Genomic DNA, 19601 nt, shown 5'->3' with positions numbered 1-19601 from the left:
TTTGTAAACACGTTCTCTTGGAAGCACATACATATAAATTTTAACAGCTATATTCCCACCTTCAACAATAGACATTCATATTCTGACAATGTTCAGGAAAAAATTAATTGATGGCTGGGTATTTACAAACGTATCCTACATAAAAGTCTATTTTAATTTAAGATGATATCTAATGATTTTTTTCCACATATGTATACAAATAGGTGCCTCTGCTCATCAAGCAAGTGTGAAATTAAATAACCAAGTCAACCTAGTTCTGTTAGGAGTCCCATGTAATGATTCCAACAACAATCTTGTACTGATTTATTAAGGTAAAACTAAAAACCCTATAACTAGATAAGAAACAAAGAGACTTCTTACAGTAGGTGAAATGACTACACTTTATTCAAATTTAGTAGTTTTTTTGTTATGATGAGTTAAAAGTCGCACATTGAAATCTTAACAATGACAAAGACAATGACATGGCAAAGTACATTTGTACACTTAATTACAAAAGGAAATGTCAATTTAAAAGTTAAATAAAAAATAATGATGAGGAACCTTTAAGTTTTTTTAAAAATTTATTTTCCAATGCAACTATTGCATTACACTGATGCTGCCGTGAGACCCTGCAACACTGACAGTTTTGTAGTGTGGTCAAAGAGTCTCTCCCTCAGTCCAGGAAGAATATGTTGTTGAATTGTGTCGCACAAAGCCTCTTAACCTCCTCTGCGGAAAGAGAAAATACAAGCAAGGTTATTTCTAGACGACTGGAGGTTTACATGACACGCTTGGTGCAGACATACCATTGACTTCAATCAAATTTGCGTTCTTCTGATTTAGGATCACATACAGTTCTCTCTGGTCAGACTTTTTGCCAACAACCCAGTAGTCCGTCATGGCTTTGACTATGATCTCTTCATCTTCATCAACTCTGACAGACACACACGAAAATAGGGTTTCGTCTCATTTCTTATGAACTTTTTGAAAGCAATTCCGATTGTTTTACCTGGCGAAGTCACAGTTGATGTCCCCCAGGATCTTCATGAGGTCAGGATGGACAGACGTGAGACAGACACTGGCCGTCTTCCTCATGTGTATCGTGCTTTTCTCGGCTAGGTTCATGTGGTTGAAGTAGATGAATTTAAACTGGGGTTCCTTCTCCGGCCTGGATAGATGCGCAGACACAAGACGGCGGAACAACAAAAAAGAAAAGAAAAAAGCACGCAGTCATGTGGCTTCCTTCAAGAATGTCCTTTCATGCTAAATGTTGACTTTTGCAAGTCATTGCTGTCAAACACAAGATTTGAGAGGAAACCAAACTGAGATTGTAGTCAGTCAGTAAACTATAATGGCGGTAAAATAGCCACCGTGGGTCCCCGCATGTATGAATTATACAAGGACGATAAGCCACTCTGGATGATTATAGCCACTGGAACAAGTAAGCCGAGGACGCGGTTTACTTGATGACGGTCAAATCAGGACAGGCGGCAGAAAAACAAATTCAGGATGTCATTATTTATTCAGTGGCTTCTTGGCTAAAGTCGATGCTCGGATGCTTGGATTACAGTCACGGATGTATCAGACGCAGATGGACGCTCGACGCCTGTCAATTGGGATGACACTAAGATACATTAAGCTGCAAATTAAAAATGGGGGGAAAAAAATGGTTAGCTGTTGAATAAATTACTCGTGTGGAATTAGCAGTCTATTGGCCAATTTAGCAGTCGTTTCCAATTACTTCGGTGTGTTGTGAGAAATTATCAAGTTTCCTGTGAGATATTATTCTATTTCGCTGAATTGGTCCTAAAACATTATTTTATTTACAATGAACCCATTTGTGGATTTGGGTTTGGCAGATTTCTTGGGGAACTTGTCTTATTTTTAATTTTTTTGTGCGCATTACTTTGGCGCCACCTGGTGGAATCTTCATGTTTTGTTAGGTATAATTTATTGATTGAAATAGAATACATTGAAAACCTCAGAATTTCAGTTTAAAAAAAATAGAAATGCATGTAAGAAAAACAGGAGGGTTTTTTTTTTCAAGCGAGATATATAGATTCAATTTTTATTTTAAGATTTTGTCGCTTTTCAAAAAAATTTTTAGAATACATTTTGTATTTATTTATTTTAAATACAGAAATGTTGGTTGGAGATACTTTTGCATCAAATACAAAATTCAATGCAATGTGGTAATGAGGCTATTGTTAAATGTTATTGAAGCCCATTGAAACGCTTTGGATTTCAGGTCTGGTGAGTTTGCTAGCCAATCCCGTGCAATAATGATCACTTACGCCGGTAAGCCATCATACACTAAACAGAAATAAAAGCTTGAAAATATGTCTAGATGTTTTTAAACAAATGCACACATATATGAGTTTCAGTATAGATTACTTTTTTGGGCATTTTGTGCTGTGAGATTTTTCTAAAGTGAAATACGTGCCTTGGATCAGTCAAGGTCATGAAATGTAATACAGTAAGGTCGCGATGACATTTCTGCACCACTTTCAAGTGTAAAAAAAACCCCACATCTGAATGCGTCAACAAACCCTGATATCCTGCGGTTGATGGTGAACTGTTCGCATATATCAGACGCCAGCAAGGTGAGCTGCGGCCCCACCAAGCTGTCCAACTGCTCACAGAACTCCCTCGTCATCTCCACAGAGGCTGCGCACAAATTTCAACATGACAGGTATTGAAGAAAAGCACCTTTCGGATGAAGCGATAATCTATGCGGGGGGAAAAATGAGATGCTTACCGTTGACCATAAAACAGGCGGCAGCGCTCATCGCCTGCAAGGGGAGCGGGTCAAACCCAGAAACAAGGTCACATTGCTTTGCAATGACAGTGATGTGCATGCTCATCATTTTAAAATGCACGTCTAATCCTCAAAAATCCATATCCACAGTTAAGGCTGCGGCATATTTCACACCGATTTCATCCCCCTCTTGCGATGAAAGTCATTTTAGGAACATCTCTTTCATGCAGCAGAAATATGCGGAGGAGAAATGATCAATTCTTAAAACGCAGAGGCGATTTTGAAATCAATTACTACATTTCAGTCATCAATTATTGAGAGAGCAACGCAGCAAATATTGCTATTGCTCATATTTATTATACAGGGTGGACACAAAACACGAACGCTTTGTTTTGTTTTATGACATTTACGCATACTTAGTATAGATAAGTGTATTGCCTAAACACAGTTTAATCTTGTAAATGATCAAAATGTCCTCAAACACACACACACAGCAACATTACATACGTATAAACACTCTTTTAAAAGCAGTCACACGGACATAAAAAGAAAGAAAGAAATGCATTGGAAAATATGTGTATCAATTGATTATATATCAATAATTGAATTCAATTGAGATTGCTAACACTGAGGAATGTATGTAAAATACGTTACCTTATACACAATCAGATGCAGCTCCTCGTGGCCATCTTCCGCGCTGACAAATATTTTGGGAAAACGGAATTTGGCCTCAGGGTCTTTAAGATTGGGCGGTCCTGTCAGAAACCTGAAGGCAACATTGTACATATGTAAATTTATAGAATATTCAAAATTCTATTTAGTGTCATAAAAAAAATTTTTGCCTTAGGTATCAGTGACTGGTATTGGCATCCTTGATGAGTACCCGATACCTTGAAATAAGGCCGGTATCAGCCTGATACGGACACTCAATATCAGTAGTTTCCCATCTCTAATTAAAATCTCTATCTATATCCATTTAACGCATTAAATAATTTGTGCCTTTATTTACTGTAAAAATAAATATAAATATTGTAAACAAAATAATAACAATAAAATATTTATTTTTTTTGCATTTTATGTGATTAAATAATTGGCTAATTAATTCTAACTAAATGAATTTATTTATTCATTACTGTATTTATCTCACTGAATGATTGGTAGAGTAAATAATAAAATTAAATTAAAAAAATTAAAAAATCAACATATATTTTACTTTACAAAATAATTGTATAAATTGCTAAATTAACTATAATAAATAGTAACATTAAAACCATGGAAATTAAATATTACTCTATCATTGAAATATACAGATTTAAAGCTGCTCAATTTGCCCCAAATATCTTTGCAATAGCCTTTTTATTTGACCATTTATGACTCAAACATCTTCTAATTAGCAGATTAACACCTTAGATTTTTACAATGGGTACTCCTGCAAGCCTCGGGCCAATCGTTTTCAAACTGGATTCGGGTTTGAATTTCCCGCCCTTTGTCTGCGGATGTGACGTCATGTGTGCATTTTTTCTACGTGAAGAAAGGGAGTGTGCAGTTACATTTTTGGGCCAAAAGCGGCAGTAGCATTTCAAAACTCAATTTCCTGCATTGAGCATCTTTAACTCATTCACTGCCATTGACAGCAATAGACGAAAAAAAATAATTTAAACTATTTCTATTAGTTTAACTTTTTTTTCCCATTTTTGTTAACAAGAGTATGAAAGCCTAGATTTTTTTTGTACATTTAGAACAGATATAAAAGTTGTGACTTGCGAGTTAACTAGTGAAGGCAATGCGATTAATTACGATAACAAATTTTAATCGCCTGATGCTCCTAATTTTTGATAATCTTTTCTTTAAAAAAAATTATTACATTTTTAATAATCTTCTTTTTTTTTTAAAGAAAAGATTATTAAAAATGAGGGTCGTGAGGCGATTACAATTTTTAATCGTAATTAATCGCATGACTTCACTAGTTAACTCACGATTAATCACACATTTTATATCTGTTCTAATACAATAAAAAAAAATCTAGGTTTTCATGCTCTTGTTAACAAAAGTGGGGAAAAATGTTAAACTAATAGAAATAGTTCAAATAAATTTTTGACAACTATAGCCGTCAATGGCAGTGAATGAGGTCATATAAATTTTAACTTTGATTATTAAACATAATTAATTCATTTATAATGTATAAAATAATCATGATAGAAAAATAATACAATTAACTATGTTATATAAACATTTAACTATTAACTACTTAACTAAATAAATTTTGACCTTTGAGCACAAAAAAAGTTTTGTCCAACCGTGTTTTCGGGACTCACCTCCCGTAATGCAACAAGTTTCCTGCAACCTCTGGCCTAAGAGGAGAATCCCTGCCAGCCAACTACACAGGAACAGAAAGAGTATGTAATGACAACATCATCAGCACCTCAAATATACGCAGGCTCTTTCCTTACCTCCGGCTCGGAATGCCTGGGAAACAGCGAAGTGGTTAGGTACTTGTACAGAATCCTCATGTCATCTTGTTCCAGGCCGCTCCTGCACACACAAAGACAACTTAACACCTGCGGGAGCGGCGCGAGCCGAGCAGACGTGTCCCGTCCTGTTACCAGATGAGCTGGTCGTTATACAGGAAGGCTGTGTATTTGATGAGGCTGAGACTCTCCTCCACCCGGTTGACGAAAGATTGGATCTTCAGGTATGTCATCTTGTCCAGCGGGAAGAAGCTGATGCCGCCAAATACGTCCAGCAGGTCACAGGACTGCAGGTGGAGAGTCTGCAGATACTGGAAGACGCAGCCATATAAACACAAATGTAAAGTGTCGTGCTAACACTGCAGTTTGAGAAAATACACAAATACTAAAAACGTATTCAGTCGGTAACGATGTGTTGGATCTGGTTTTTACCCTGTAGAAGAACTTTTCGAGCTTCTGAGTTAGCAGCTCCACTCCGCCAGCTTCCATGGCTCTACCAAAGGTACCGTTGAAAAGCTGCAGCATAAGGAAAATAATTACTTACAATGGCTATAAAAAGTCTACACACCCCTGTCAAATGCCTGTTTTTGTGATATAAAAAAAATTAGAACAAGATGGGAAAAAATGTCCACTATTATTTATCTCAATCCAAAATTATCAGTGCTTACCTTATACATACTGTAGCATTGCTTTACCACTGCACCATAGACGGTGTCCTTGACGAGGTACAGGAAACATAGTTAACAACCAAGATGATAATATTCAAAGAAAGAACAAACACTCACAAGTATTTCCTCTTCCTGATACTCTATTGTGGGAGGTTTTCCATCTTTGTTTGGCTTTTCAATCATTGGGTTTCGAACCACCTGTGCAATGAATTGGACACAATTACAAGCAGGCTAAGAAATGAACATTTAAAATGAAACACATTCCATAATCTAAAAAAAAATACTTTAATCATTACCATGACCATCCAGAAATTTTCCTCAGGCTCAAAGAAAAACTGCCGGTTTTTCTGTGTGTGCAGGGATTTTACTGGTTTTGTTGGGCAGAATGTTCTAGACAAGACCAAAACAAACATTAGCTACAATTACTACCATATTTTCAATACACCACTAGTATCTTATTGCATTAGTTCCTACCTCGTAAATTGGACAATAGCTTCACAAAGGCCCACATTTCGGATCTTCTCATTCTTCTCCAAGTCACTGGGGTGATAAAACAAGATCTTGTTCTCTTCCTAATGTGATTGAAAAAAAAACATCACTTTATAAGTAATTACCAGCACTGAGGTGAGACTATAATAAGGGGACCAATTCAGGTGCAAATCATCTGCGACGTAAAACTCACCTCGCCTTCCCGCGGTCCAAATGTGGGATTATAAACAAAGAAATTGAGTAGAGATGCTGTGAACTGTTTCTCTTGCATTCCTGAGGCCATTCTGGGGCTATAATACAAAAAAAGTGGACATATATTTATATCAGGTTTTTGTTATGCTCACATTTTGCAATAAATAAATGCATTTATTTTTACCTAATCATCAGCATCAGTGTCACGTTTGTCTGGATTTCCTTTGCGTGAATACGTGTGTTGCGAGCATGCCTTTTTCCTGTAGAAGGAAAGAAAAGCACATTATGGGTAATATTTATTTACAGGAACATTAAAATTGCATTTACATTTACTTTTGTATATGTTTAATACTTATTTTTAGCCCTATGGTAAGGAACGTAGATAAAGTGCAGCTGCGGCAGACAGCAAAATATTAACCGAGGATATTGCAATCTAAACAAAAATTAAAGCACTTTTTTTAAGTGTTGATACTCAGGAGACACTCAAGCACAACATAACTACTATACATACTCGATATAGCAGTCGTTCCAACATAGTTTTTATTATGTACCTGTTATTATGACGACTATAACATCAGACAGAAATAAATCCTACTAGAGGACGTATAGCAAGTTAGCTTAGCTAGCAAGAGTTTCCGGTGTGCTGACATCCACAACGCGTGAAAAAAAACACCCAAAACGAAAACCGTGAAAGAAAGAGAAAACCTCTCACCTTACAGAGCATAAATGAACAGGTTCGTGTGCACGTCGTTTTGTTACAGCAGGGGAAAAATTGCGATTAAACAAGAAACAATCTACATCGTCTGCTTCCTGCTTTTGACAGCTAAGTGTCACCTCTAAAACTGTCCGGCTGGAAAACTGTAACGCGAACATAAGAATAGGACAAAACTGAACCTTGGCCTTCGCTGTAATAATAATAATAATAATAATAATAATAATAATAATAATAATAATAATAATAATAATAATAATAATAATAATAATAATAATTTATTAGTAGGTCACGTGGAAATACCAGCTTCCACCTGGATTTAAAAAAATCCTCAAAATATGCCTTTCACGTGAAATTAATTTATAATTTTGGAAGCGCAATAATTCATGTCATGATTTGGATTGACGTTAGTGGAAGAGTTTTGCTGTAAGAGTTGACAGGTGAGGCAAGGTGACCTCGACAAATTTAATAGCTGCTAGAGGTTAGAAAAGTTGTTAAATCTATCGATCAGTAATTTGGCATCACTGTATGTGCTTTTGTAAACTAGTTATTTTCTTCAAGCCTTGTTGTTAGTGTAAGCAGTGTATAGTGCACATTGAGTGAGTGGCATAATTTTGTAATCTTTATGATCATTTTTTATATATAATTTAATTATATAATTCAATTTAATTTAATTTAACTAAATTATAGAATATATTTGTGATATTTTATTATTTATTATTTTCTAATATTTCTGATTATCTTCCAAATGAGAACACAAAAAAATATTAATGTTAGACTAACATTTTCATAAAAATAAAAGACACAGACAAAAATAATAATAATTTCAATAATCTAATGCTACTTTGGTGGTTTCAACTAACAACCTGTCTCTACCATAGATACATTGGGACATTAAAATATTAATCAGATGTCAAGACACTTTACTAGTATTGTTACCAACTTTATTTAATAAAACAGAGGCCACACATTCACACATTTCATTTCTTCCATTGCCACAAGTTTGAAGGAGAAACTGTAATAATTATTGTTTATCAGTGAGGGTGAGCGAGGAAATCAAACAGAATATCCACTGAAACCCAGGCCAAAAAACAAAACAAAACAAAAATCAATGGAAATGGAAGCAAGAACTGATCCACTCTCAGAGCTCAGGACAGGACCATCATCTGGAACTCTAAACAGAAAGAAAACATTATGAATACAACATGTATCTGAAAATACATTCCTCGACGCATAAGCAGTTTTAAACATTGTGAAAAAAAAATCATGCATACAGTAGATAAAATCATCCCAATTAAAATGTCCTTATGTACGTAGATATTCTGAGTAATCTTTTTTAAAAAAAATCCACCCAAAATAAAATCTGTATATTTTATTGAACAAAACAGACAAAACTGTACCGCATATACAAATTTGTCCCGCATCATAAATAATTTGAAAGCTTTAGTTAAACTCCAGTGCGTCAGGGATGGCAACCCGCAGGAAAAGTGTTCTCCTCGCATCAGATGCCTTTTTAGCTGCATGAAATCAGATACTGACCCTCTGCTCCGATCCTGCCATCGCTGTCGTCATCCGCTGCCGAGATGAAGCTTTTGGTTTCAGCCTCGGTCAGCGTTCTGGCTCCGGGGACGAACCGCTGCAGGAAAAACCTGCACAAACACAAATGTCACTCTAATGCGCGTATACAAGATGTCTTGCGTCGTTATTTCAAACGCAGAAAAATGATGAAGACGCCATTTTGTCAAATGTTAGCACAGCGAAAAGTGAATTATGTAACACAAATACTATGATAACACTTATACATTTATAATCTACGTGGATTACAAAGGGATGGCTTTAATACAGCTGTGTGAGTTATTAGGGAGACCTTAATCTCTCTTGTCATGCACATTGTAACATTTTACTGTAAGAGATGTTCAAAAAAATAAACACAAATGAAAAACAATGAGATGTCCCACTTGAGCTCCGACTCCTCCAGGTAGCCGCTGCTGTCCTCATCGAGGATCTGGAAGACATTCTGGACCTCTTGTGGCGTCTTGGAGGAGAGGCCGCAGAGTCCGAAGAACTTCTTGTGGCAGAAGGAGTCCGGAGCTGCAGATACACAGTGGCGCCTTGAATTACAAGTTGAATTTGTGCCTTGATCACATTTGTACTTCAAATCATTCTTCCCCAATGAAATAAATGGAGATATCCAAACAACAACAAACAAACAAACATATAGTAATATTATTATTAGAAATAATGTAATAATGTGTTGTGGTAATTTTGTCATTTTAGAGAGGAAAAACAATATATACTTTATTGTCTCCCTGCATGCTAGTTTTGTTAGCCTGTTTATGTTTCTTCTTATTTTTTACTAGCATTGTGCTAGTTGACGTCATAAGGCAAAGAGAGTGTTGTTATGTTATCTACCTGCGCGTGTTGCTATTGCTAACATTTGTGTTAGACGACAAATTGTATAGAGGTTTACAACTACCTGTACAGGTATTTTAATGCTAGTCTTGTTAGCCTGTTTATGATTCTTCTTATTGTGTATTAGCATTAAGCGAGTTGACTTCAAAAGGCAAAGAGTGTTGTTATGTTATCTCACTGCGCGTGTTGCTAACATTTGTGTCAGAATGCAAATTGTTTTGAGGTTTACAACCATCTGTACTGGGATTTCAATGCTAGCCTTGCTAGCCTGTTTATGATTCTTGCCATTATGTGTTAGCATTAAGACTAGCTGACTTTCAGAACTCACCTGTATTTATTTTTGCAACGTTTGGTTAAAATAAATAAATAAAGGATAAGAACATGTTGAAAATGCATGTGTTGCTACCATTTGTGTTTGAATATAAGTTGGTTAGAGGTTTATAACTACCGGGTAATGGGATTTCAGCTAGCTTTGTTAACTTGTCTATGATTTGTACCATTATGTGTTAGCATTAAGCTAGCTGACTTTCATAACTCAACTTTATTATTATAGCGCTTTCACAACAAAGCAAAGTTTGGTTAAAAAAAAAATACAAAAAATAAATACAAAAAATAAATAGAAAAAATAAATAGAAAAAATAAATAGAAAAAATAAATAGAAAAAATAAATAGAAAAAATAAATACAAAAAATAAATAGAAAAAATAAATACAAAAAATAAATACAAAAAATAAATACAAAAAATAAATACAAAAAATAAATACAAAAAATAAATACAAAAAATAATTACAAAAAAATAAATACAAAAAATAAATAAAATAAAACAAAACGAGCCAACTTGGGTTACTTGTAAGTCGAGGCACCACCGTATATGAAATTGTTTGACAGAGTAGGCCGATGAGGTGAGATTAAAAATGCATGTGGCTGCTGGCTTATGGGAGCTTTTCCACTTTACTGTTTTTTTTTCCTTCAAGTTTTGCAAAGTCATGCAACCACCAAAACAGACAGGATGATTGAAAAGCTTTTGCAATCATCTGGAGGTGGAGATAAGAGGGTACTGTACAAAAGTGAAATTAATGCAGCCGGAGAAAAGATTACAAAGCTCGTCTTTACTTCTGTTAGAGGTTAAGGTAATCGCAGATTGATCAGTCACATAGTGTATTAAAGTTTGGTAGTATGAGTGTGTGTGTGTGTGTGTGTGTGTGTGTGTGTGTGTTACCTTGACAGTCTTTCACAGCATTTTCAATGTCTTCAGCCGAGAGGATGGAGGTGAGGGACATGCTGGTTCTGCAGGGTGAAAAGAAACACGGTGCAAATTAGGCACACTGGGTTTTCTCACCTACTTCAAGCGTTCCCGTTTTGGGCTAGAGTCTTTTTCAATACAAGAAATAAATATAATGAAATGAGGGACATCATTATATCATTTTATACGTAAACAGCACAGTAAGTATACATATATATTAGGGTTGTGATATGATTCAATGTACTTACAGCTTTTAAATCAAAACTGATTTGTCTGTACTGTCTATTGTGACGCAATAGCTGCAAAGATTTTTTTATTGACACTGGTGCTAATTTAAGTATGTTTATAATCGTGGGTGTCGTTTGCGGAGGCGGAGGCGGAGAACTGCATTGCATCATGCAGAGGAGAGTTTCCAATACTGTTCTCCTCAATAGGAACCCAAATATGAGGAAAACCTTCGCCTATGATCCAGTGCAGTGCCTACAACAGAAATCGGACACTTTTAAGATAAACATAATAATATTACATTTACAATTGCAGGTTGTTACTCATTAAGCAGGCATCCTTTAAGTTTTTCAGGCAGAATCTGAAAATATAACATAATAGTGCATACAATGCATATTCTAAATTTCTTACCCGGCCCATATCTGCATGATACAGATGTGCGACTCACCTCTGGACTGGTCGTCCTCTCAGGTCCAAAACAAAAGCAGATAAAAAGTCTTTGTGATGGCCCTTGGTAGCTGCCTGACTTTTATGCACTCTGCTTGGATTTCCACTGTGGGATCAGATGTTCCCTCAGCTCGTGTTGCTTTACCTGCCCGATAAACTTTTTATAGCTGCGCTCACTCTTCCTTTCAGCCCAAACGCGTAGGGTTTTTTATCCAATCAAGTTTTCCGAGCCCTCGCTTTTTATGCTCGAGCGCTCCCTTGTCCAGCCTCCCTCCCTCCCCCACCCGAGCTGCATGTGCACATGAGAGATTATACACATATCACATTTAATTTAATCTATAGCAGGGGTGGGAACTTTTCATGCTCAAGGGCCATGTTTGATTTATTTTTTTTAATGGACAGATGAGGTAAAACAAAGAAAAGTTAAATACAATCAATATGTTATATTATTGTGTTATTTTGTAATCAAATAACCACAATTCTCCCGAAAATCAATAAAAAAAATTAATTATGATGAATGAAAAAGAAAAAAGTTAACTTTATAATTAATAAGTAATTTGTTTGTATTTTATGAGTTCATGTTCCTTGTGATAAAATAAAATTAAAAGAAAAATATATCTAAAACATTTTAATTCTAATGATAAAATAAACTAATTAACGATGATTTATTTCAATTATTTATAGATTATTTAATTAAGATTAAAAAATAATTATTTGGCTAAATAAATACAAATTCTAATGTTTACTGTACTTTAATTTTTTTTTGTTATTGTTCACTATAAATGAACTATCTAATTATTATTTTTTTAGTCATTCATGAATAAATTATTTAAATTTACCAATTTTATCATTATTATTTTTACAATTTAAATAAATACATTTTATATTAAAAATGTGTTTTGTTAATAACCATAAATTTTACTAAATAAATAAACAAACAAATAAATGTTAATTTAAGTCTTTTTTTTTTTTTTTTACTACAAAAGAGTCACCTGATTCTTGTAGAAATTAAAGTAGAACCTGAATAAATTATTGTAATTAACTATTTTTTTAAATTAATTTATAAAAATATATGCAATGAGTTAAATGAATAAAATGTGTTTAATATATAATTCATAAAAAAAAAATTATGTTATTATTTATATATTTTTTATAATACCGGTACATTAACCTTAAAAAAAAAAAAAAACTACAAAAATGTTACATGGATTGAATGGATGGAAGAATTGTCTATTTCTAAAATACTGTTTTTATTTTATTATTTACAATAAATTAATGAGACAGTTATTTATTGAGCTAAATGGGGGGGGATATCTTAAATGAAACGTATAGCTATGACATGCCTCCACGCAGTAAACATTCAGCTTGGATTAAAGAGTGGAGCGGTCCGTATGTGGCCCATTCTTGTTCTATATGCTTTTTCCCAGTAAGCCGTTAAACCAGGATAAACTCAGAGCTGCGCAAATGCATTTGGTGCATGTCCCTATGGATCATGTGAAACACATTTCCCACCTCACGACAACATCTGTCAGTCAAACAATGCAATTAGATGGGCACTCACCAGTGGACATTGAGCTGTATAAGGAAAAATAGAGTGCACAATATAATAAAATGTACAAATTCACAAATCAATACAAAAATATTTTCTCTTAGTTGGGTTGCAGAATTAATTCAAGTTCTTTCCAGGGATTTTTTTTTGGGGGGAGGGGGGGGTGATTACACCTGGTTACCCTGACGACCAGCTACTTTCTCACTGATGGCTTTCCTCTGCAAAGGCATCATCATCTCTGGTGGTTTCAGTCAGCATTTCTGTCAAACGCAGCACAGGTCGTTTTTATTTTTTTATTTTATTTTTTTATAACGAGAACCAAGGGAATAAAGGTAATTAATTCTCCATGTTTCTTCTTCTGAGGTCTGGTGTGTCAGCATTTGTGTCACTGGTGGTACTGCACAACTACTATGTGTTCAATTAATTAAGGGTTAGGTGGTATTGATATTTAATAGAAACTATGGCTTTTGTTTAAATCAATTGGCCTTCAGCAGCTTTATAAAAACACATTAGAGTTACAGTGCCACCTAGTGGTGACAATAAAAAAAACAATCACATTATATTATGCATATTATCAGAGCCAGCAACGCATGTAGAAAAACAATATAACAATATAACAATATATATATATATATATATATATATATATATATATATATATATATATATATATATATATTTTTTTATTATTATTATTATTTTTTTATTTTATTTTTTTAAGCCTTTTTCTTTGGGCAAGGAGGTGGTTTTTATGCAAATAAGCCCCACCGCAGAAGTGTTTTTTTCCCACTCGATGAAATAAAAACCAGGGTGAGACGCGGTATTGAAAAAGCACCTTTATTGTTTCCTCATCGTCCGTTTGCCATTCAAGTGCACCAGCACTGATGTGACAGTAAGAAAAAGTCACAGTACGACGGCGACGTCAGAAGTATTTGAGGGGGTGAGAGAGAGAGAGAGAGCGAGAGAGAGAAAGGAAGACACACAAGCACACCACACACTTAGTCAGCTACATTCATCGTGGACAGCGCAACCAACAGGGAGGCGGAGCGGCTTGATTTGGCTTCAGAGCTCAAAGGCCAAATGTAAAGAAAAAAAATAATATATATATTTTTTTTAAATAAAAATGGAGATGAAGGGAGAGAGTGAGAGGGAAGAAGAGAAAAGTTTCTGGGCTCAAGTTGTTCCTTATGAGTAGTCAAGTAAGATGTTGGTCAGCTTGTTGCTTTAACACTTAACCATAGCAGAAAACTCTGTAGAGAAAGAGACAAAAGGTTTTTCAAAGATTGATGGTCACATAATAATAATAATAATAATAATAATAATAATAATAATAATAATAATAATAATAATAATAATAATAATAATAATTAGGTGTGTCAGGGGATTACAATTTTTAATCGTTATTAATCGCATGACTTCAATAGTTAACTCACAATTAATCGCTACTTTTATATTTGTTTTAACATAAAAGTGGAAAACAATGTAAAACTAATAGAAATATGGCTGCATCTTTTAGTCATTGATACAGTCATTTCACAATCATTCATAAGATTGAGTTAAATTGAATAAAAAATATGTGCTGTACTGTAAAAAAACGAGTGTGATATTGATTTGTCTTGAGGTCATTTTTTTCTGCCACCAGATGGCACAATTGCATTTGTAAGACATTGTTGACAGCCAGCTCATTGCATTTTTCTTTTCATAATAAGAGCTAATCTTTAACATGAAGTAACTTGTTTCCAAGTAAGGGTGGGTCATTAATCGCGCGTAAAAAAAAAAATAGTGGCGTTAAAGAAACTTTTATTAACCCCAAAATTATTGCACTAATTTTGACACGCCTTACAATAATAGATTATTATTAATAACACACTTTACATTTCTAAAATAAATCTCAAAGTGCACAATACAGGCATCAATAAAATCAAAACAAAACAAAAAGCTCGGAAAAAGTAAAAGTATTAGACTGAACTATTTTCAAATAATAATAATATTAATAATAATAATAATAATAGTAATCCTAATAATAAAAATTATAGTAATACATATATATATATATTACTGTGAAAATACTCAAGTAAAGTAACGAGTATATCGACTAAATCTGTTCAATCCATCAATCCTTCTCATGTGCTATTGCTTAATTGCTGTTGAGTTGCTGGTTCATGTTCTCACCATCAACTCCGATCTTGCCGTCGCCATCAGTGTCGCCAGCCTGAAGAAACACCTTGGTCTCTTTGTCGGTCAGAGCTCTGGCATGAGCAGAGAAGTTCTGCAGGAAGAGCCTGCAAAAAACCCGGGTCAAAGTCAGTGGCATCCTTATCAATTTTTAGTTCTGTTTTCATGACGAGACAAGGAGTCGCGCTAATCAGATTATTTTCTACGGTGGTGTTAAAAAGTCTACACACCCCTTTGCAAATGGCAAGTTTTTGTCACACAAATCTAGCATTTGCACAAGGGTGTGTAGACTTTTTTTTATTTTTATGTCTATTTCGTCTTTGCATGCCAGGCCGTTCAAATCTTTCAAATTTCAGACATACGATCCGCGCACAACAAGGTTCTGAGAAGTTGAAATCTAAGCCGGGGGGGGGGGGGGGGGGGTCGGAGGGGTTCGCCTACTTGAGCTCATCCTCCTCGATGAAGCCGCTCTTGTCCTGGTCAATGACATCAAAAGCCTTCTTGATGACGTCGGTGGACTTGCCGGCCAGACCGACCTTGGCGAAGAACTCCTTGTGCTTGAAGGAGTCGGCAGCTGCCAGGAGACACGCACGCACGCACGCACACACGCACGCACGCACGTATGCATGACGGACATTAGTCACATATCATTTGCACTCTCGCTGTTTGACAGGTGCTCCATCATCGCCGAATATTGCATGGGGACTACATTCCATGTTGAAGTGTAACACGCAGCTTTGAAAATCATTGGGAATCACTGCGCAACATACATATTCTAATACGCCAATTAAATGTATGTCATTTCCTAAGTAGGGACTTGTAATGTGTTATTGTACACTCACTAGACATATAATTGGGTGCACTTAAACCAGTGGTGTGCAAACTGTGGTCCATTTTAATAATTTAGTAATTTAGTAATTTAGCTAAAACCGCTCAATTAAAATGTATCAATTAATCCATTTATTTGGACTATTTTATTGCCTAAATAATAAATTTCAGAAAGAAAATACATAAATGTACACCTCTACATGTAAATTGAGCAATTGTTCATTTATTTGATGAAATAATTGGTTAATCTACAATTTAGCTACGGTCACTGGAATCCCGATTAAGTACACTTGCACAGTAAAAAGTCTACACACCCCTTACCCATTTATTTATTTATTTATTTATTTTATATTCATTCAATTGGAAGAATTACAAAAAAGAATCCAATAAAAATGAGAATAAATTATTTCACAGTTGAAATAAAATATTTTACATACACATTGTCAATTCAATTTTTTTGGTTTTGCCCGCTCCTGATACACAATCTAAAGAGATGCAATACAAAAAAATTAAGAATTTAAAAATAATTCGGATATTAGGAGTAAATTGGAGTAAGTTTCCATTACAACAGTTAATTGACTTTTTTATTTTAAAGATATATTATGCATGTAAAGAATCAAAGTCTACTGCAACTGTATTAGGCCCAATGAGGCACAATAAAGCTGTATTTAAAAAAAAAAAAGAAGAAAAAAGAAGCCTTTAACAAAATAATGATGTTCATTTTGGAACAAGATCCCCTCTCATGTTGCTAAATAAGTAAAAAAAAATGTCCACTCTATCACTGTCCACCCTGTCAACAAGCTCACATACTGCTGTTAGGTGCACATTACCTGCAGCTATTTTGGGGAGAGAAAAAAAAAAGTGTGGGAGCTCAAGTAAGCGCTATTAGCACTGTAAAGGCAGATTTTTTATGATTTTTTTTTGCATCGGATCTCACTGCGACTATTATACGGGTTACATAAGACAAGCGAAGACATCTCGATTTATCGGGAGTTTTTTTTACCTTGGCAGGCAGCAAGGGCTGCAGTGATGTCAGAGTTACTCAGAATTCCGGCGAATGCCATTTTGAACTGCGGGGAGCAAAGAGAAACAAGAGAACATCAGACAGGATGGACAGGCAAACATGTTGCCTTGTAAATCGCAATCGCGCAACTATATACATGCGAACAGGTTGAATGTGAACGTTCCTCTCAGGGCAGAAAAGGTAGTCCAATTTTTCCATAGTAAAGCAGCCAAAGCCCCCCACCCCCCCACCCCACTCCTCCCCAAAAAATAAAAAATAAATTAATAAAAAAATAAAAAATAAAATAATAATAATAAATAAATAAATAAATAAATAAATAAATAAATAAATAAATAAATAAATAAATAAATAAATAAATAAATAAATAAATAAATAAAAATCCTGTGGTCGGATGGTAGTCCTCACAAACGTCTCATCACATCAGGTTGAAGCAGTGAAAACTCACCTTGAGGTTAGTTAGATCTTAAAAGACTGAGAATTCACTGAGAAGATTCTGTTCACTGCAGTGGGGCCCCGCAGCCAAAGCGCATCAACTTATATACCTGCGCCGCGCCGAAATATGATGCATAGGCCGAGTAATGGACACGACGCGCAGCGGCTTGGTGGAAGTAGCCGCTAAAAAATGTGTCAAGTAGACAGAGCTGTTCTATTTATATGTACGTTCAATGAAGATGCTTAAATGGTAGGCCCACGTGGAGTGTAAAAGGCCCATGTCGAAAAGTGCTGGACGCGGCACGGGGCTAATTATACACGCTGCTGATTGGGGTGAAACGCACGCTCGGGCCGTGCCGTCTAACTTGACAGGAGAGCGGAGACGATTTGAGGGACGACGTCGCTTGGCGCGAGGCCGCCATGTCGACATATTTGACGGCTTTGGCGGGGTTTGTTTGGTCGCGCGGCAACCGGCGCCTTCTTCGTAAATCAGGTTTGCGTGAGATCTTGTATCGGAGCGGCGCAGGATGAGTTCTAATGTCTGCTAAGGATAGATAACTACGGGAGGATATAAGAGAGTAAATACGGGTGAATGTATATGAAAAGAGCCCACAGTTTTAGGATTGGGTTCAGGGCAGCAGATCATTCAGTACGGTCTGTTCATTTACGCCGGAATGACAGATAACATGTCTGCAATGAGTTTTGGGCCGTGCTTCTACTTCTCTCTCTCGAGATGGATAGACGATATCTATGTATATATGTGGATGGATGGATCGATGGATGGATGGTGATATCTATCTGTCTGGATGGTATCTATCGATCTGGATGGTATCTATCGATCTGGATGGTATCTATCGATCTGGATGGTATCTATCGATCTGGATGGATGATATCTATCTATCTGGATGGATGGATGATCTCTATCTATCTGGATGGATGGATGGATGATATCTATCTATCTATCTGGATGGATGGATGGGTGGATGGTGATATCTATCTGTCTGGATGGTATCTATCGATCTGGATGGATGATATCTATCTATCTGGATGGATGGATGGATGAATATCTATCTATCTGGATGGATGGATGGATGGATGATATGTATCTATCTGGATGGATGGATGATATCTATCTATCTGGATGGATGGATGGGTGGATGGTGATATCTATCTGTCTGGATGGTATCTATCGATCTGGATGGATGATATCTATCTATCTGGATGGATGGATGGATGATATCTATCTATCTGGATGGATGGATGGGTGGATGGTGATATCTATCTGTCTGGATGGTATCTATCGATCTGGATGGATGATATCTATCTATCTGGATGGATGGATGGATGATATCTATCTATCTATCTGGATGGATGGGTGGATGGTGATATCTATCTGTCTGGATGGTATCTATCGATCTGGATGGATGATATCTATCTATCTGGATGGATGGATGGATGATATCTATCTATCTGGATGGATGGATGGGTGGATGGTGATATCTATCTGTCAGGATGGTATCTATCGATCTGGATGGATGATATCTATCTATCTGGATGGATGGATGGATGATATCTATCTATCTGGATGGATGGGTGGATGGTATCTATCGATCTGGATGGATGATATCTATCGATCTGGATGGATGATATCTATCTATCTGGATGGATGGATTGATGGATGATATTTATCTGTCTGGATGGATAGATGGATGGATGGATGGGTTGATGGATGAATGATATCCATCTGGATAGATGATATCTGGATGATGAATGGACGATATCTATCTATTTGGATAGATGGATAATATCTATCTGGATGGATGTTGGTGAAAAATGGTTGGATGGACAGATATCTTTTTATATGGTATCTGTAGACGGATGGATGGGCAGACAATTGTGAATACTGATTATGATTTCTTTGTACCCTAAATATCCATCCATCCATCATCCACCGCTTCTCCGGGGTCGGGTCGCAGGGGGCAGCAGCTTTAGCAGGTAAAG

General features: G+C 35.7%; 3 protein-coding genes across 3 annotated transcripts; all 3 read right to left on the bottom strand.

Annotated features, from left to right (window-relative positions):
• Positions 1 to 361: 361 nt before the first annotated feature.
• Positions 362 to 7399, bottom strand: ccz1 (CCZ1 vacuolar protein trafficking and biogenesis associated). The gene is made up of 17 exons (XM_086064434.1): positions 7267 to 7399; positions 6739 to 6814; positions 6556 to 6652; positions 6348 to 6445; positions 6170 to 6263; positions 5991 to 6071; positions 5874 to 5921; positions 5638 to 5721; positions 5341 to 5516; positions 5188 to 5269; positions 5053 to 5114; positions 3392 to 3503; positions 2738 to 2771; positions 2529 to 2646; positions 989 to 1147; positions 786 to 913; positions 362 to 708 (listed from the first exon to the last, which is right to left on the bottom strand). Exons 2-17 carry the CDS (start codon positions 6750 to 6752, stop codon positions 653 to 655), a joined length of 1443 nt encoding a protein of 480 aa, XP_085920560.1. The 5' UTR covers positions 6753 to 6814; positions 7267 to 7399; the 3' UTR covers positions 362 to 652.
• Positions 7400 to 8194: 795 nt separating this feature from the next.
• On the bottom strand, positions 8195 to 11789 carry pvalb9 (parvalbumin 9). The gene is made up of 5 exons (XM_086063961.1): positions 11594 to 11789; positions 10897 to 10964; positions 9225 to 9357; positions 8806 to 8915; positions 8195 to 8440 (listed from the first exon to the last, which is right to left on the bottom strand). Exons 2-5 carry the CDS (start codon positions 10955 to 10957, stop codon positions 8415 to 8417), a joined length of 330 nt encoding a protein of 109 aa, XP_085920087.1. The 5' UTR covers positions 10958 to 10964; positions 11594 to 11789; the 3' UTR covers positions 8195 to 8414.
• Positions 11790 to 13991: 2202 nt separating this feature from the next.
• On the bottom strand, positions 13992 to 17760 carry pvalb3 (parvalbumin 3). Its single transcript, XM_086064024.1, has 5 exons — positions 17614 to 17760; positions 17148 to 17214; positions 15758 to 15890; positions 15314 to 15423; positions 13992 to 14391 (listed from the first exon to the last, which is right to left on the bottom strand). The coding sequence occupies exons 2-5, from the start codon at positions 17206 to 17208 to the stop codon at positions 14366 to 14368; spliced, it is 330 nt and encodes a 109-aa protein (XP_085920150.1). The 5' UTR covers positions 17209 to 17214; positions 17614 to 17760; the 3' UTR covers positions 13992 to 14365.
• Between the last annotated feature and the right edge of the window lie 1841 nt (positions 17761 to 19601).

This window comes from Leptonotus elevatus, chromosome 20 (assembly GCF_054856555.1).
Source record: "Leptonotus elevatus isolate MCC_2025b chromosome 20, RoL_Lele_1.0, whole genome shotgun sequence".
Classification (NCBI taxonomy): Eukaryota; Metazoa; Chordata; class Actinopteri; order Syngnathiformes; family Syngnathidae; genus Leptonotus; species Leptonotus elevatus.
The sequence above is the reverse complement of the archived record's forward strand: the minus strand, read 5'-3'. Positions and strand labels throughout refer to the sequence as shown.

Coding starts and splice junctions, on each gene's coding strand:
- ccz1 (XM_086064434.1), bottom strand. Junction 1,148..2,528: donor ATCAACCGCAGGATATCAGG/GTTTGTTGACGC, acceptor GCATCTATCCAG/GCCGGAGAAGGAACCCCAGT. Junction 709..785: donor AAATTTGATTGAAGTCAATG/GTATGTCTGCAC, acceptor CTCTTTCCGCAG/AGGAGGTTAAGAGGCTTTGT.
- pvalb9 (XM_086063961.1), bottom strand. CDS start 10,957: ATGTCCCTCACCTCCATCCTCTCGGCTGAAGACATTGAAAATGCTGTG. Junction 9,358..10,896: donor TGCTGTGAAAGACTGTCAAG/GTAACACACACA, acceptor GTGTATCTGCAG/CTCCGGACTCCTTCTGCCAC. Junction 8,916..9,224: donor CTGGAGGAGTCGGAGCTCAA/GTGGGACATCTC, acceptor GTGTTTGTGCAG/GTTTTTCCTGCAGCGGTTCG.
- pvalb3 (XM_086064024.1), bottom strand. CDS start 17,208: ATGGCATTCGCCGGAATTCTGAGTAACTCTGACATCACTGCAGCCCTT. Junction 15,424..15,757: donor ATCGAGGAGGATGAGCTCAA/GTAGGCGAACCC, acceptor GGTTTTTTGCAG/GCTCTTCCTGCAGAACTTCT. Junction 14,392..15,313: donor CGGCAAGATCGGAGTTGATG/GTGAGAACATGA, acceptor CTTTCTCTACAG/AGTTTTCTGCTATGGTTAAG.